The sequence below is a fragment of the Vicia villosa genome, linkage group LG3 (genome assembly GCF_029867415.1).
Source record: "Vicia villosa cultivar HV-30 ecotype Madison, WI linkage group LG3, Vvil1.0, whole genome shotgun sequence".
NCBI classification, from domain to species: Eukaryota; Viridiplantae; Streptophyta; class Magnoliopsida; order Fabales; family Fabaceae; genus Vicia; species Vicia villosa.
In genome coordinates this window covers 40,458,026-40,476,643 of record NC_081182.1, presented here as the reverse complement: position 1 = coordinate 40,476,643, position 18,618 = coordinate 40,458,026, and the positions used below count along the sequence as shown (strand labels likewise).

Sequence of the window (18,618 nt, the reverse complement as noted above, 5' to 3'; positions counted from 1 at the left end):
TGATTACACATCTTTGAATCAAGTTTGAATCGAATTATTTTTAGCATGCATAATTCAATTGGTTGTATTTGAGTTTGATCATGATGTTTTAAGTCGATTGCTTGAGTTAATAAAACAAGAACCATATTTTGTAATGTCTCATACTGCTTTCAGGATTATCAACTAGTCCCATAAACCAACACTGGTCTTTTCAACATGTTTTGTCCTCACTCACATGCTTTCTGTGAAACTTCCCAGAAGGTCACCCATTCAAATACTACTCCAAGTTAAGCACACTTTAACCGTGGAGTTCTTATTTGTTAGGCTACTAAAAAGAATATGCATCTTGTTGGTATAGATATTACCAATCAATCCTTATAAGTCTTTCTTCAACCATGCACTCCCTTCCATGCACAACCTCGGGATCTCTCTCATACGATATTTCAGATGACGATGGTGCCTCAGGGATAATTAAATGGTTGTCGTACATGCCAAAATTTTCTGTGATGACTTGGACGACATACGCCATTTCTAATTATTTCTTTTATACAAAAGCAAAAGATTATCGCAGTACAATGGAAAATAGTAGGGTTATAGTTGAGGATGAATCCATGTATTTCTCTAGTTTAGGGATGGAAAAAAAATATGTACCAATATCTGCGGATAAAATCTGTCATGGATATGTGGTGGGTAGCTTAAATATTCGTTTGTCAATGGATATGGATGCAGGTTTAGTGATACCCGTACCTGCAGATATCTGTATTCGTTAATAAATTATAAAAGTTATTTAAATATTATTAGTTTATTATACCTCTGTCGAACCAGTGCCTCATTTCCCACTCCTGTGTCATTTGTTATTCTACCATAACTCACAATCACAATATCTTTTATTTGTTGGGTTAAAATTGAAATATATGAATATTATGTTTGAATCTTATTATGTTTTAATTTTGGGAAAAAAGAAGAAATTAATGTGATGAAAAGATTTATTGTTAATTTGAGAGTGAATTGTGTGGATGTTATGTGATAACAATTTTTTGTGTCTTTTAAAGAAGCTAAAAAAAAAATTAGAAAAAAATATTATTCATGGATATCCGAAAATATCTGCGGGTACCGAAGAATAAGAGGATTACCCGCTAAATGGATATTTGCACGAATATGGGGCAAATACGGATACCACATTTATTCAATGGAGCATATACGAATATCATATTATCTGTCGCCATGGATATCTATTTACATCACTACTCTAGTTCGAAAGATAAGAATCCTATTTTGGCAACCACCGCGTTCTATGATGTTATTGAGGAGATTTTTTATATGATTATGTTATATTTAAGGTGTCTTTATTTAAATGTAAGTAGATTCCTAATAATAATGGTGTACAAACTGCTGAGTTAGGATTCCGACGGGTTGACCTTGGCAAGACAACTTATAAGACCTAACCATTCATCATGGCTACTCAAGTAAAACAAGTTTTTAATGTGACAGACCCTACAAACTTATTGAGGAGATGGTCAATTATTCTCAAAGGAAAACATATCCCTTATAGTGATGATGAAAGTTTTGATATTCCTTCCACTTCTTCTTATGTTATGCATGTTATTCGTAACTATCATTAAAATGGCATATGAGAAAATTAACAAGTATTTTATATTCTTCATTCATGATTTATTGTTATAATTTCTAATGATGTTATTTTTTAAGAACTATTATTATTTGAAATTATAGGTGTTTAAAGTCAAGACATCAAGAGACAATACACCAAGACAACAAGATAGTATTATTTGATGTAATGATGTGTACATTGTAGGTTCTTTTGTGCCATTTTGGTTTTGATGTAATATATAATTTTTGGTTCCTAATGGAATTCTGCCATTGATGTAATACAACTTTTGGTCTAATTCAATTCACAAATGGGTGTATTGTTGTATCTGGTCTGATATCCAGGTTAAAAATTTGGGAATTCTGTAAACCAGAAAAATATATATTAAAAAAAACAAATGATATCACAACGATTTTTAATTCAAAAATTGTTATAAGTAGAACCCTATCCAGAATAATAAACCCCGAGAATGGTGTTGTTAGGATTCGAACCCAGGACCTATGAATTATTTCTCTACAGTTGTTTCCTTCACCCGTAGTTATAAGTAGCGCACTATCTAACTTATAACCACGGTCACACGCCCGTTGTGGTAACCAACATACACACAATTACAAGCTACCTAACAACGGACCTGCAACTGTCATTATATGTGTTTCGCAACTGTCACACAATGATATCTATTGGCATTATCTAGATCAGTTGACCGAAGTACCATTCAGGCTAGTTCATCAGCTTTAAAGTGATCGTTAGGACTAATCCAAGATACAACATTAGATATATACGGTACTCCTAATTATTCTTGATTTCAACATCGATAGGCTTGTGATCTCTCCTCCTTCGATAAAACTAGACGAAGTTATCCAAGATATAACATTGGACATATCCGGTACTCTAATTTATTAGTAATCTCAACATCAATAGGCTCGTGATCATTCCTCCTTTGATAAAACTAGACAAAGCTATCAATATATTCTCTCATGCGCTGAACAACTTTTATGTCTGCTTCAGGCAAGACAGAATTAGGCATTGGTCTTTCAATATGAACCTCACCCCACCAGTTTTCCCTAAAAAGAGAGTTCCTGAAGAGTCGCCTAACAAAGCTCTATTATAAAAGGAGTTCCTTGACACTCCTTCTGTTTCAAAATCCTCGACCAAAGAAGTGATATCCGATTCAAAATCCATACTAGTAGAGGGAAGAGAATGTGATTCAGGCTCCATCCTCCTTCTCGAAGAGGAAAAAGCACCACCATCTAGATCACTCTTTATGTTAATAGGGTTATCGTTCATTGTAACAAAAATCCGGTAAATGCTTGAATAAAAAGTTGAAGTGAAGAGAAAGTACCTTGAAGTGTAAGGCCGATGATAATAAAACATTATTCTTTTATACATTTTTTTTTCATATTCACTTTGAATAAAAAAAACTTCTTGTTTGTATCAAACAAAATACAACGAATCCATCATTGGATGAAGTAAAAAACCTATGTGACATAAGTCAATCGATCCGTTTATTCACTATCGGATTATATTTGTTTGATACACTATTGTGTTTTCGAAATAAATTTTGAATCACAATATATTATTTTAGTTTTTATTTAAATATCTTGTATGATATTATTGCCCACTAACCTAACAATTCCATTTCCGATCTTGTAACACCCGTATAATTTTAATAATGTTTCTTGGTGAATGCATGACATATGACGAATGAGTTTTATTTTATTATGAATTGTGACACCCTTGTTGCATGTTACTCTGATTTAATTTGTTAATTGCCGCGGGGAATTAGAGGGGTGTTAGAGATCTGACTCCTAATAATTCTAAAAAAAGATGGCCTAAAGTCAAAACTTTGAAGCTTTGAATGCGAAACGACGATTACTCTAGCAAAAACGCTTTTAAAGAAGAGGGAAAAACTCAAAGGAAACAAGGGAAACTCAATCTAAAAGATTGCAAAAAGATTCTTCGTGTTTCCTATATCCTTATATAGGGGAAGATGACCGAGCATATAAGATTGAAAGTAAGAGAAAAATGCAAATCAACTATCATATTTCATCTTAGAAATACAACCAAACTCAAGTGCACAGTAAGCAGCGTCACACAATTCTCTACCTTTTCATGTTACATGTCAAAATAAAAAAGGCGATGGGACCATATTTAATGCTCCTATTCCTATTACGCTTTGTCAAAATTAAAATAGTGCATGACAGCCGAGGCCTAGACAACCATTCCTGAAGGCCGACCACCACTGTTAAAAGACTCCCCCAGAGTGTCAGAGGAGTCTTAAGGACAACTGTTCCATGGCGAAAGGTCCAATAAGACATGACCCACTTATTTTTCCCGCTCAATTAGGCCTAATGTATAAATACTTTCACAAAATATTTTCAAGTACACAATCTCTAATCTTCACTCTCACTGTGATTATCAACGTTGGTTCAGGATCACTTCTCCGATTCAAGAGGCACCATGATCGCAATCTCTAATCCAAAGTGTCACATCACTGAATCATTTAGAATCCCTCGCTCCGCTGTAGTTTCTGCAATCCTTTCTATTTTTGGTTATGCAACACAATATAATTCTCATGCTTTTTTAAGCTCCAACAATATTTTAGTGATTTTTTTCAAAAATATAATTATTAAAGTTAAATTTAATATAAAATTATTTATTTTAATGTTGATATTTAAAAACTTTAATTTTAAATATTTTTTAATAAAATATTAATCATAAATATTTTTTATATAATAAATAGCAATTATTTTATTATAATTCTTAATTAATTAATGTAAAAAAACAAGAGTAAAGTTCCATTTTAGTCCCTTACAAAAACTGTAGAGGTCAAATTAGTCCCTGAGAAAAAAAAAGTCTCTATTAAATCCTTTACAAAATTTAATCAGGTCGTGTTAGTCCCTCAACTAACATTTTTTAAAATTGGTTTTTTCTTACTTTTGAATCGTGACAGGACTGCTATTAAAGATTCATCTTAGTCCCGCACAAAAAAGGAAGAGTCCAAATTAGTCCCTAAGAAAAAAATTGCTATATATTTAATCCCTTACAAAATTTAATCAAGCCATGATAGTTCATCTTTTAGTATTTTTTTCAAATTATTTTTTTTTTTTAAATTGTGACTGGACTCCTATTTTATGACTGTTGAATTAAAATTATTTATAAAGGGATTGTAGATAAATCACCGTGATACCACGACGTTCTTTTCTTTGTTTGGTTTATTATCAGGCATATGAGTGAGTGACTATGGTTTTTATTCTTATGTATTCTTGTGTATTAGGTGTAGTTATTGTTTTAGTTGTTAATGATCTTTTAGGAAGATTTAGTTTTGTTACTAAGGTGATTTAGGATAATTTCTTACTTTTGTAAATAATACTTGTGGCTTAAATAATACACCAAATTGGTTTATACCATATCACTTAGGTTTTGATGATAACAAGTATTTAATTAACAATTAGGTACACTAACATATGTTCAAGTGTGCAGAATCATTAGTCAAAGAATTTACCGGACTCTGACTCTGATAGGAACATATGAAGAGAAGCTCGAGACTCAGATTATGAAAGATCAGAATATGATAACTCAAATTCTGAATGATAAGTAGGGCTGGAAATGAGTCGAGTTGAGTCGAGCTCGCCTTAGCTCAGTTCGACTCGTTAAGAATTGACCGAGTTCGAGTTCGAGTCTAAGACGAACTTTTTTTTCAGCTCAAACTCGACTCGTTAAGAATTGACCGAGTTTGAGTCCGAGTTCGAGTTTATCACGAACTTTTTTTCAGCTCAAACTCGACTTGTTAGAAGTTCACGAACATCTCGATTCAACTTGTTAGATTACTCTTGTTAGGTTCAACTCGCTTATTTCACGGACTTAAAAATATTTTTTTAAAGTCTACATATAAATATATATATATATATATATATATATATATATATATATATATATATATAAGTTATAAGATTGAATTTTATACGATGTTAATTTTATTTGTATAATTATTTATAGAAATATTTTTCTCACTTGAGAATATAAATTATCAATTAAAACCGTTAAGATTAAAATAAAACATGATACTAAGATTTAGAGAAAATCTGCAATCCTACTCTTAAAGACCATATAATCTATCTTATATATAATCGAGTTGAATCATGAACCTAACGAGTCGAACTATGTATAGTTCAAGTTCAGCTCATTTAGTTAACGAACTTAGTTTTTAGCTCATACTCAGCTCATTTGGTTCATGAACCTAGTTCAACGATTTAATTTTCGAATCGAGTTTCGAACTATTTTCGAGTTAGTTTGGTTCATTGCCAGCCCTAATGATAAGATTTTAATGTCTCACATCTAGGGAACTCATATTCTGGTAGAAACTTAGACTCTGAAGACCATGTGCAAAGGAACTCAACGTGTGATCCGTACTTAATTTCTGAAAGCAGACCTATCTTGTCAAGTCTAGTCATAGTTTAAAAATACGAAAAATTATCGTTTGAAAAAAATATTAAAAGAGGAACTAACATGGCTCAGTTACATTTTGTAAGGGATTAAATAGAGACTTTTTTTTCTCAGGGACTAATTTGAACTCTCCCTTTTTTGTGAGGGACTAAAATGGGTCTTCACCGGTGGTCCAGTCACGGTTCAAAAGTAAAAAACAATCGGTTTGAAAAAAATATTAGTAGAGAGACTAACATGGCTCGGTTAAATTTTATAAGAAATTTAATAGAGACTTTTTTTTCTCTCAGGGACTAATCTGATCTCTATATTTTTTTTGGAGGGACTAAAATAAAATTTCACTTAAAAAACAATTATGTGTTTAAGAATAACTAAAAGTAACAAAATAGCATAAAGAAAATAACATACATTTGTTTTCAAACAAATTGTCACACGGCTTAATTATAAGTGGGGTACAAAAGATTTTGTGGCAAGACTAGAAGTATAGGAATTTTTTATTTTTTAAGTTTATATGAAATATTTATATTTAGAGTGAAGATTCATTCCTCCCAAAAAAATTACATAATTTAAATTAATGTTTTATAAAAAATTAATTTATTTTTTTAAAAATTTAACTGAATTATATTAATCTATTTATTAATATTTTTTTAAGGGCAAATTGCACTAACCACCCTTGAGTTATGTTGAAATGTCAATCACACCCCATCTATTTTAAAACTTGACACTAACCTCCGCTGCTTAATTTTTACCATACACTGACTCCCCTTTATTTTAATTTTAATGATTTAATCTCTCTTAACTCCGTTTACCTCTGTAAAAACAGAAGAAGTTCCCTTCCACTGTCCTTTAATTTCTTACAGCTACTAAGTTTTCTTCCGCTTTCATTTTATTTCTACTTTTGTTTATGTAATAGGTTTGTAGTATGAAATTGGCATCTATTCAGATATTAGGGAGCATTTTAAGTCAAGTTGATGCCTTGACAACAAACCCACAATGTCATAACCATATTGCTAAAAACTTGATAACACATGTATTAATGCCTACTCAGAAGGCAGTGCTACCTTGCTCAAAATTAATGTACTAAGATTTCATTTTTCAAATATTATAGATATGGAATCCCAACAAAAATGTTAGAGGAAATATAAAATAGTTCAAAGAAATCAAATACAAAGGATAAAACTAAAATCTAACGCAAATGATTGATGAGGAAAATGTAGAAAGAAAGAACATAATGTTAAGAACTTCAAAAATCATGTGCGGGATTTTTTTTTATATGCTAAAGGTGTTAACAATCATAGTTTAAGGGGAATGTTTATTCAAAATTAGAGGGAGTGTTTGTATTGTTTAGTGAAACCTTGAAGAAAGTAAAGGAAAGTGGAAGGGAACCTCTTCTATTTTAATAGAGGTAAATGGTGTTAAGAGAGATTTATCATATTAAATCATTAAAATTGAAATAAAGGGAGGTTAGTGTATTGTAAAAATTAAGCAGGGGAAGTCAGTGTTGAGATTTAAAATAGAAGGGGTGTGATTGACATTTCAACATAACTCAAGGGTGGTAAGTGCAATTTGTTCTTTTTTTTTTAAATAAGTTTTTTTTCTTCTTATTTTTAAAGTGTCTGAACAATCATGTTTGATTTTATCCATATTAATGATCATAAATGCTAACTCAGAGAATAGTAAGTTAAAAGTGATATAGGTAATATTAATTAAAGAATAACATTATAAAAACAAAATAAAAATTGCATTGATAATTAAAAATAACATTTATTTTAAGATAAATAATTTATCAAAATACGACATAGAAGGAATAGTTACTTTAAAATAAAAAAGGCTTAAATGCAGTTTTTGCCCCCAAATGTTTTAATTGTTTGATTTTGGTCCTCTATATTTCAATTGTTTGATTTTGGTCCTCCAAGTTTTATAATTGCTTGATTTTGGCCCCCAAATTCTAATTGTTTGATTTTGACCCCTTAAGTTTGTCTTCTTTTGTATTTGATAGCCCCCTAATGACATGTGGACTAAATTTCTATTTTTTTATTGCTTTTTATCTCTTTAATTTTTTTTCTCTACAATTTTATTTTTCTTCACTTTTTAATAGTTAAACTTTGAATGTAATATTTAAAAAACCTTAAATATTTCATTCAACTTGTGCATAATGGCAAATTATTTTGACAAAATAAAATAGACCACTACTTAATTAAAATAACAAATTTTTTGGCCAATAACTTCCTCTTAGTTAAGTATAAAGTTCCAAAGTCTAACAATCTATTAGTCATATAGAATTTTAATTTTTTATAAGGGATATTGCATGTTTGTCGTAGATTCTAAATTGAATGAAATATTTAAAAATTTTAAAATATTACTTTCAAAGTTTAACTATTAAAAGAGAAGAAAAATTGATTTGTAAAGAAGAAAATTACAAAAAAACGAAAAAAAGAAAAAACGACAAAGAAAGAAAAATTTAGTCTACATGTCATTATAGGACTATCAAATGTAAAATGGGTCAAACTTGAGGGGCCAAAATCAAACAATTGAAACTTAGGGGCCAAAATTAAGAAATTAGAAAACTTAGGGGACCAAAATCAAACAATTAAAACATAAGAGACTAAACTCAAGCAATTGAAAAATCTGAAGAGTCAAAACTGCATTTAAGCCAATAAAAACTTCAAACTTGCAACATTCACACTTTGTTTCGCTTAAAGTTATTACTAATTACCAATCGTTAGTTGGTTCAGTGGTGATTGACGCTAAACTTGGTAGGACCACTGTTCGATTCACTTGATGACAGAACTGACCCCCGAACCAGACTAAACTGGCGGTGATAAATAAAATAAAAAATGTTATTACTAATTGTTTTTAATCAATACTAAGACCGTTTACAATTGACATGTTGAATAAATTATTAAGTAGTTGAATGAGTGCAATGAGGTGTTGAATTGAGTGTTGAAAATGAGGTGGATTAAATTGTGTTGAATAAATTCAACATGTTGAATAAGAGAGAGTGGGGGCCACAAAAAACATTTGCCAAAATATTATTGGTTGTTGTAAGTTATTATATTTTTATTTTATCATAATCATTTGGGGTCAATTATTTCATAGCAAATTATTTTTTTTATTTTTTTTTATTTTTACCAAAATTCATCATTTTTTCTCTATAAATAAAGACTAGTTTCATTATATTTGGAAACTAAAAAAAAATTAACTTTCTTTTCTCTAATTTTTCTATTTAGCCTTCTTGTTTGTAGCTCTTAACATATTTTTAGTGAAATGGATCCCAACAACAACCTTTTTAACACTCAAAATTCCACTAATTATCCTCTCAACTACCCAAATCTCAACAACTATATATTTCAAAATCAATCTTCCAACCAACAAGGTCCCCAAAATATACCAAATTATGAATTCCCTCAGAATTTCCTAATGTCGTCATCTAATCCAAATTATCGTCCATATTTTGGATCAATGATGTCATATTCATCTCAAGCACCCCCTTATTATTTTTCTACTCCAACGGAAAATGAAAATGTTTCGATTGTTGAACTTGATGAATTTCCTGAATTTTCTACACAAGCGACTCTTGGTGCCATGAGCGGTGGTCAAGGAGCCACTCCAAATGCAGAGGATTCAACTCCTGTTCGCCGAAAAAGCCCCAAATGGACCACTTATCAAAATTTGGTTCTAATTAGTGGGTGGATTAAATATGGAACAGACAGTGTTGTTGGGAGAAACCAAAAAAGTGATTCATATTGGGGTAAAATTGCTGATTACTATAACGAGCATTGCTCATTTGATCCTCCCCGTGATGGAGCTGCGTGTAGAAAATTAAGTTTTGTCAAGTCATTGTTTGTATTTTGTCACTTTGTGCCTTATCTATTATTTAACTTCATCATTCTTCCATTGATGTATCAATACCAAAAATCTCATATTACTAAAAAAATTATCAATGGATCCATCCGAATTTCTTTTTGATATCGAAGCTTACAAAAGGCAGTCTGAAATTGATGAGAGGTATATCGTCAACCGGTTCAGGGAGCGAAAGAACCAAATAGAGGAAGGATATACACCTCGTGTCAAGAGAAAATATCTCAATAGAGATCATGAAGCGGCAAACCAAAGACTAATTGATGACTACTTTGCAGAACAACCTACATACGACGATGCAATGTTTCGTCGATTTAAAATTATTCGTGAACCAGCCCGTTTGTGGGACATAGCCGACGTGGCTCTCATCATGAGGTCATGTATCATATTGTATAATATGATTGTTGAGGATGAAAGAGATACATATGCTCAACATTGGACAAATTATGATCAATCTGAGGCAAGTGGGTCTAGTACACCGGAGCCATTCTCAACCGAGGTGCTACCTGCATTTGCGAATCATGTGCGTGCTAGATCTATAATGCGTGATTCACATGTACACCACGAATTGCAAGAAGAATTAGTCAAACACATATGGGCAAAGTTCGGAATATTTCATGATTAAATAGATTGTTTGTGAGTTGAGTCTATTGTACTAATTAAGTTATGTGTGTTTCATTTTAGGTGTGTTGTGTGTTTAGTGTATTGTATTGCATTTTAAGTTTTATGTAATTTTATTTGTTTTAATAATGACTATTCCTATATTTATTATTTGCAAAGAAAAAAATTAATTAAGAATATAAAATTAGAAAAATAAAATTAAAATAAATTATTAAATTAGAAAAAATTAAAATAAATTATTTAACTCTTAATTATTTTAATTTAATTTTAATCGATAATTGTTATTAATATATAATCACAAAAATAAAAACATAAAAGAAAATAATAATATAAAATAAAAATGGTGGGGGGAGGGTGTTAAATTTTATTAAACAAAATCATTTATAAAATAAAAATTGAACGAATGTTGAACAATTAAGTGGAAGAGAGAGACGATGATATGTAATGTAAAAAGTAAAAAAATAGGGTGTTGAATTTATAAACCATGGTTGATAGTCTAAAGATTTTTAACATACTAATTTATTTATCTTTATAGTTTATGCATTATTTTTAATGCCGACATGCGAGTAGTAGTAACTAATAGTCACTGACAAACAGTTATGCATGAAAAGGAAAAGTGAAAAATTTCCATGTATGTCAAAGGAAAAGAATAGTGAATGAAAAGGAAAGATGTGTACAGTGGTGGTGAGGAATCGGTTAGAGCAGATGAAGAAGAAGCGAAAAAATGGTTGGTAATGTTGGCCATGGGTCCCCCACACGCATTCAATGCCCATTGTTTCTGAATTATTATCTCTCTTTTTCTCATTGGAACATAAACTTCATAACTCTTCCTCGTCTTGTCTAGTTTCTTCCCTAACCTAAGCTCTCAGCATTCTCTTCCTTCCACCTGTCCACATCCATCCAAACCACGCTTCTTTTGTCTTCTCTTCCATTATTACTCTCTCTCTCTCTCTCTCTCTCTCTCTCTCTCTCTCTCTCTCTCTCTCTCCCTCGAAGTGTTCACTGTTCATTTCTTTACTCAAAAAAGGACAATCATGCAGGAGGTTGAGCCTGAAGCCACCGCCGCTTCTTCACCTCCGCCTCGCCGTGTTCTTCTTATATCAGCTGGTGCTAGCCACTCTGTTGCTCTTCTCTGTAAGCTTATTTATTTTAGATTACGGATATGCCCTTTTGATTTATTTGTTTTGATTATGAAAGTTTGCCATTTGGGTTGTGCAAAGTTTGGATTTTTAATGGGATGGATTGATTTTGTTGGTTTTTGAGTTGTGTGGTTGTGGATTGATTTTGATCTTTTTACAGCTGGGAATGTTGTTTGCTCGTGGGGTAGAGGAGAAGATGGACAATTAGGTCATGGGGATACTGTTGATAGACTTTTGCCTACTCAACTTAGTGCATTGGATAATCAGCAAATTGTGTCTGTTGTTTGTGGAGCTGATCATACTATTGCTTATTCGGAGGAGCGTGTTGAAGTATATAGTTGGGGATGGTATGCATATTCTATCTTTTCTCTTTTGTTTCTCTAAAGTTCACTTTACTCACAAAATGAAAATGCATCCTTTTCTATTTGTGTTTTCTGTGACTGTTATGTATCATGTTTATAACTGAAATTTCATTTGCTACTTATGTTAGAATGGTTTATTGATTCTTTAATGTAATATTGTTGTATTAGATTCAGCTTTATTAACATAGTGGTTTTGTTATACTTGATTTCCCTGAAAATGTCAGCTCATTTGATCAAGTTTGTGTTAGGTATTTGCCTTGTTGATTTGGAGACTTTCATATCACAACTATCCCTAGCTGTACGCTTTAACTACTATGTAGTTAATCTTTTGTAAGTGAGGGGTTTGATCCTAAAATAAAATACCCATTTTCTTCTTTTTACTATATATCTGCACTCATGCTTAGCTCTCTTAATGCAAGGGTTGACACTTTTTTTTAAATGGTCCTCTGATTTGGGGATATGATAGTTGCTAATTTAATAGTCATTTTGTATTCCATATTTTATTCATATGCAAAATAAACTGAAGTTTGATTTGGGTGGAAGAAAAATACTGGACATTTATTAGATTGTATGAAAACTCATTACAGGGAAAAAGTTGCTATTTTGGGCCTGTGATGTTTCATGACACTCTTGCTGTTCACATAAAAAATAGTGGCTTGATATATTGTTATAACAATATTCTTAGATATTAAGTAGATCTTATTCTGATTTTTCCAGGGGTGACTTTGGACGGTTGGGTCATGGTAATTCTAGTGACTTGTTCATTCCTCAACCTATTAGAGCATTGCAAGGACTAAGGATAAAGCAACTTGTTTGCGGGGATAGCCACTGTTTGGCAGTTACTATGGAAGGCGAGGTTCAGAGGTTTGTAGTTCTTGACCGAGTTTTTATCTGTCTCTGCTTTAACTATTTATTATCAATTAATGTTTACTAATTGTGCACCAGTAAAGTTAATTATTTTTTTGAGTGCATATATAGAAACTGACAGTGCATGCTCATATAACCATTTTGTACTGCATGCTATAGGCCCAATCTTTTTAATTTCCTTTCCCTTTCTTCTTTATTTACGGAATGAAAGGTTGAAGAGAATCTGATACTGGAATTGGAGGATGTTGCTTTAAATCAACACTATTTGATATTTGCGACAAACACTTGTCATACTATTCTCATTACTTAGATTATTGATACTCCTTTGATGGATTAGATTGCTTCCATGCCCACATACATGCATCTAATCAATAGTTGAATATTCCATTTATAAAGGTATCGATGCATATTGAAACCCTTGTTTTGTTGTGTGAGGATAAAGTCTGTCTTCTGCCGGTTGTTTGAAAGTGCTAGCCACAAGTCATCTGCATCATCATAAATCAATGGCTTCATTCTCATTTTGTCTGAACTTTGTATTTCTTTTTTCTTTTGATCTCTACTCATTGAAGTTGGGGGCGGAATCAAAATGGTCAACTTGGACTAGGCACTACGGAGGATTCACTTGTGCCACAAAAGATTCAAACATTTCAGGTACTATTTTCAGAGACATTCATTATGGTTGTCTACAATAAATAAAACTCAACGAGCTAGTAATCAACCATCAATCAATGCACAACGACAAGTTACTTTTACCATAAGAGAACATGACTAACTGATCTATTAGTACTTAGTCTTCAGGAATCATTTGTAAATGTTACAGTTTTACAGTGTTCTCCACTTTAAACATTTGAAAGAAGCAGCTAAGAACTAAAAAGAAAAGCGATATTGCAATCTTCTCAATTAAATTAATTGTGTCATTTGCATTGAACATTTAATAATATAACGCATCAAACAAATTATTCCATAACTACTGGGCTCATGTAAATGTTTATGTTGTAGGGAATACCTATCAAAATGGTTGCTGCTGGTGCTGAACATAGTGTAGCCATCACTGAAAATGGAGAGCTGTATGGATGGGGTTGGGGTCGATACGGAAACTTGGGACTGGGAGATAGAAATGATCGCTGTATTCCCGAGAAAGTTTCTTCTAATGATGTATGTTAATGTTCATAGACTGGTATCATTTTGCCTTTTTTGGCTAGAGCTTAGAATGTGATATATCAATTAGAACTTTAAAGATTTGACATGTATTGTTTGATTTAGTAGAATAAGCAACATTTGAGAAATTAACTTTTTTGACAAATGTCAATTTGAATAGAAAATGTTAAGATGCACGAATAATTGATGTGCATGTATACTGATGAATAGAAAATATTTATTTTACTCCTTCCTTGTCTAAGTTTTGCTTGTTAAAAGTTGCAGTGCGACAAGATGGTCATGGTTGCTTGTGGCTGGCGGCATACAATATCTGTTTCATCGTCTGGTGAACTATACACATATGGATGGAGCAAATATGGCCAACTAGGACATGGAGATTGTGAGGATCATCTTGTGCCTCACAAGCTTCAAGCCTTGAGTGATAAGTCAATTAGTCAGGTGGTCCTTTAATTTTAACCAGAGTTTGTACCTAACTTGCAGTTTCTCATATTATATGGATGTATTGGAATTTCCCTCCGCTCTGCTTGTTCAGTAGGTCTTATTTTCAACCATATATGTTATGTGCCAGTGCCACACTAATTTGATTTTTTTCCCACCTTTTAAATTGATATGATTTCTGCTGGTTGCAAAACTCTAGCAAAAATTAACCCAACAAAATTTTGTCTTATCTAGAACCTGCGAACTTGGTGCAATGCATTTGGTGTTAGATAAAGTGGTCAATTATAGCTGTGTTTATTTTGTTGCTGAACTTTGCTTAAATTTTTTCAGGTGGCAGGTGGTTGGAGGCATACTATGGCACTCACGACTGGTGGAATTCTTTATGGATGGGGCTGGAATAAGGTTGGCGGTGTTTTTTCCCCCTCATATAATGTGAAAGTTTGTGTTGTAACAAGAAGTATTTGTTGATTTACTGACAAAACAGATGATTAATCACATTTGGTGACTGGTAAAAGAATGCACACAGTGTATGCAGAGAGCTAAAATATATACTACTTTAATTAAAAGGATGGTCTGAGACTTTATTCTACATCTAAACAATTATGCGCTTCGAAAATTTTCACTTCACCTATTTTTACTTCGATTGTAGTTTGGACAAGTTGGAGTTGGTGACAATGTTGATCGCTGTTCTCCTGTGCAAGTGAAGTTTCCCCATGATCAGGTACCTGAAAGCTGAAACTCTGATACTCTTCGTCTCTTTATTTTTTCCATTTGGAAATTTGTTAATTTCTTTAAAAGTAAATTTTTCTTCAAATAATCGCTTACTGTTTGATTTATATTTGTGCAAACTTTTGTTTCTCTTGACAGAAAGTAGTTCAGATGTCATGTGGGTGGAGACACACACTTGCTGTTACTGAAAAAGACAACGTATACTCTTGGGGAAGAGGCACAAATGGGCAACTTGGGATTGGTGATACCATTGACTGGTAATTGCATATAAAACTGAATATATATTTTGGACTAAAAGGCTTTTACTTCACTGATTTGTTTCTTTCCGTCATCTTTTTCCTGAACTCACTTTGGAGACATTCTTTATATTTTGGTCGTAAAGATACATTTCAAAAGTGAAGCAGTTAATTTTTTTTAGTGGCATTAACTTTATTTTAGGTCATGACAGCAGAGTTTTGAACCCATGAGTTTCAAACTGCCCAATTTCATGAACCAGCTCACGCCTGGTGGTTTATTGGTTATTCTAACTAACTGCTTGAAACAACATCTTTTAATTGAAATATATTAATTTCTTTGTTTTGAGTTTAAACTAGCTCTTATTTAATTGGGAAAAATCTGATATCGTTTTGGTAATAATGACAACTGCTGTTAATCTGTTAGAGGTTGGTAAAAGTTCTTATGAGTTATGATTGAGCCATTGAGGTACTAGGTGGTACTTTTGCTCATGAAGTGAGTAGTTAGACTCTTAGTGGTTGTAGCCTACCCTACCTATATATATTCATTAAAGAAATTGTTGCACCATCGTAGCGATTAATATCATTAAATAATGTCTGTTCTATCATGGACGCAGGAAGATAACTCTGTTCCTTCTTTTACCGTTGTAATGAAATTGACTTTTGGGGCAACTATGACTATATATTTTAGTAGAAAAAGTTATGTTGCCCATCTTAGTCATTAGCTAGAAGCGTAGCCTTAGACTCAGGTATTGGGTGCATTTCTTTAATATCTTTGGTTCATAGAGTCGTTTTTGGATTTGTAGGAATAGTCCAAAGATTATCGAGGCTTTGAGTGTTGATGGATCTTGTGGACAGCACATAGAATCCTCAAACACAGATCAATTATCAGGTGCTTTGTTCTTCTCATCAATAATATTTTCCTTTTTATTTATCTTTTCTGGCTGCAACTGATATCAGTACTATTTGATAATGTAATTTAGATTCATATATTTCAATTTCCTATTTATTTAGTTTATACAGTTTTGCATTATGCTAACTGTTCTTTTTTACCTCTTAATAGGAAAAACCTTTGCCTCCTTAGCTGAGAGATATGCAGTTGTACCAGATGAAGCTGTAAGTATCTCGTTTTAGCACACACTATTTCTTAATAGAAGAGTTAATATATTAGTTATTGAAAATATGGAAGCAAAATTTTTTTTGCTCATAGTTTAAGAAAAGCAGAAAGAAAAGTATAATGTTAACTCGTGAGAACTCTGTATGAAAGATGCACATTTCATGCTAAGATTATAAGTCATGCATTGAGTCACTGTCTTGTATGATTTGGCAGGCGTCACTGCAATCTGTAGATAGGCTCGATCTTAGTGTCCCAGAGAGTGATGTCAAACGGATCAGAGTTTGATTTACTAACGAGTAAAGGTATCCTTTTGACGAGAATGATGCATCCAATCAATGTCTCTGCCTCAGCAGTCCATGGGGATCAAGCACCCACTTCTCTATCATTTTGGCTATTAACATGATTATTGTAAAGTAATATATATATATATATATATATATATATATATATATATATATATATATATATATATATATATATATATATCCATTATTATGAAAAATATTGCATGTGATACGACTCTTCTATATATATTATTAATCAGCGAGAATACATTTACAATGTCCGGTATAAATTTTTGTTTCAAGCTGTATGATGATGATGATGCCTTATTCTAGGAAAGAAAGAGGAGAAATATGATCTAATAATGGATACAGTAGCTACATAAAGTACCTACAAACCAGTTGGGATTAGGATTTGGATCTGTCACAAATTCAGACAGAGATCATCAATAATTGTTGGGTTGAGATCAGGCGGTGTTGAAAGCAAGTAATTTTGTTTTTAATTTTAAGAATTCTGAAATACCAAGATTAGTTCATCTTTCATCTCGTTAGTAGTATTTTTAAATAGGATTTACTTGTTAGTTTACAGGTTAAATTATGTGATTGTATCCTCAAAATGTGTGGCTATTCACTTCATTCAATTTTTTCTTTCATTATATCGAATCAGTGGACTCTCTAGAAGTGTTTCTTACATGTTCGTTAGGATCCATCAAAGTCAATCCTCAGTTGCGATTTTCATATGTTCTTTCTTGATCCTTCATTCGTGTTCTTGATTTTCTTGTATCGTTTTCGTTGTTTTCTTCTTCATGCCTCCTTGAGCAACTCCAAATCTGGCCAAATTGGACTTTTTATGTTAACCTTAGTGAAGGTCTCAACTATCTCACTGTTACTCTCAAGCTCAACAATTCCAATTATCATGCATGGAGTAGATCAATGCCATGAGCTTTTGGTTTGAAGAACAAGCTTGCGTTCATCGACGATTCAACGCCTATTCCTGACAATTTGGATTTGAATAGAGCTAATTGAGACATGTGCAATCATCCTATTCATTATTGTCTTATCAATTATGTTTTCGAACCTGTAGTCTAAAGTATAATCTTTGGCTGTTAAGAGTCCAACATCAAACAATATATGGTCTGAACATATGTTTATAAGTGTGGACAATCTTCACCCTATAAGCCAATTTTATAGAGTTGAGTTAGGTCCAACCACATTTCTTGACAATGACAATGACAATGAAATTGTTCTGATAAATTACTCAAGCAAATATTCTTAGATCCAAATCACACAACTTGTTCAGCAAAACTTACAGACAATTAAATATTAAAGTGAGAAGCCAAAAACAAGTGTTACCGGTGGGGGGCTGTTTAGTGTTGTTGAAGAATTAGTGAGTGGTAATTGGATTTGGTTGAATCGAGGAGTTTTGATGGTGTTGTTTGTGATTGTTAGTTTTATGAATATTTTATGGTTACCTGGTGTAGAAATTGGTTTATGGTTTGGTGTTGGTGTAAGAATGAAAAGGTTAGTTGTGGGAGAAATTGTGTGTGTAAGTTAATATGTAGATATTGTTAGTGTGAGTGTATGTACAAAAGTGGTGGGTTTGGAAAGAGTTGCGTGAGCAATTTTCTAAAGCTGAAAGGGTTCCCCATTTCAACCCTTCAATTCCAAATCAAGAACCTCAAACAAAATTCTAGAAGTGTTTTGGATTAGGGTTCCCATTTCAACCCTTCAATCCCAAATCAACAACCTCAAACAAAATTCTAGAAGTGTTTTAAATTATTTCA

The 18,618-nt window shown here is 32.2% G+C and overlaps 2 protein-coding genes across 4 annotated transcripts; both read left to right on the top strand.

The window, feature by feature from the left end:
- The first annotated feature begins 9,971 nt into the window (after positions 1-9,971).
- On the top strand, positions 9,972-10,514 carry LOC131657924 (uncharacterized). The gene is made up of 2 exons (XM_058927271.1): positions 9,972-10,123; positions 10,430-10,514. The coding sequence occupies exons 1-2, from the start codon at positions 9,972-9,974 to the stop codon at positions 10,512-10,514; spliced, it is 237 nt and encodes a 78-aa protein (XP_058783254.1).
- Positions 10,515-11,172: 658 nt separating this feature from the next.
- On the top strand, positions 11,173-17,513 carry LOC131661092 (ultraviolet-B receptor UVR8-like). Of its 3 annotated transcripts, XM_058930507.1 has the most exons (13): positions 11,173-11,644; positions 11,810-11,996; positions 12,260-12,341; positions 12,729-12,875; positions 13,448-13,529; positions 13,878-14,033; positions 14,295-14,474; positions 14,805-14,876; positions 15,124-15,195; positions 15,342-15,460; positions 16,243-16,328; positions 16,500-16,552; positions 16,767-17,513. In XM_058930507.1, exons 2-13 carry the CDS (start codon positions 11,861-11,863, stop codon positions 16,836-16,838), a joined length of 1,257 nt encoding a protein of 418 aa, XP_058786490.1. In that variant the 5' UTR covers positions 11,173-11,644; positions 11,810-11,860; the 3' UTR covers positions 16,839-17,513. The 3 variants fall into 3 exon arrangements, with proteins under 3 accessions (XP_058786490.1, XP_058786489.1, XP_058786491.1); XM_058930506.1 differs by lacking the exon at positions 12,260-12,341 and having other exon boundaries at positions 11,180-11,644; positions 14,301-14,474; positions 16,767-17,453; XM_058930508.1 differs by lacking the exon at positions 12,260-12,341 and having other exon boundaries at positions 11,342-11,644; positions 16,767-17,496.
- The last annotated feature ends 1,105 nt before the right edge of the window (positions 17,514-18,618 follow it).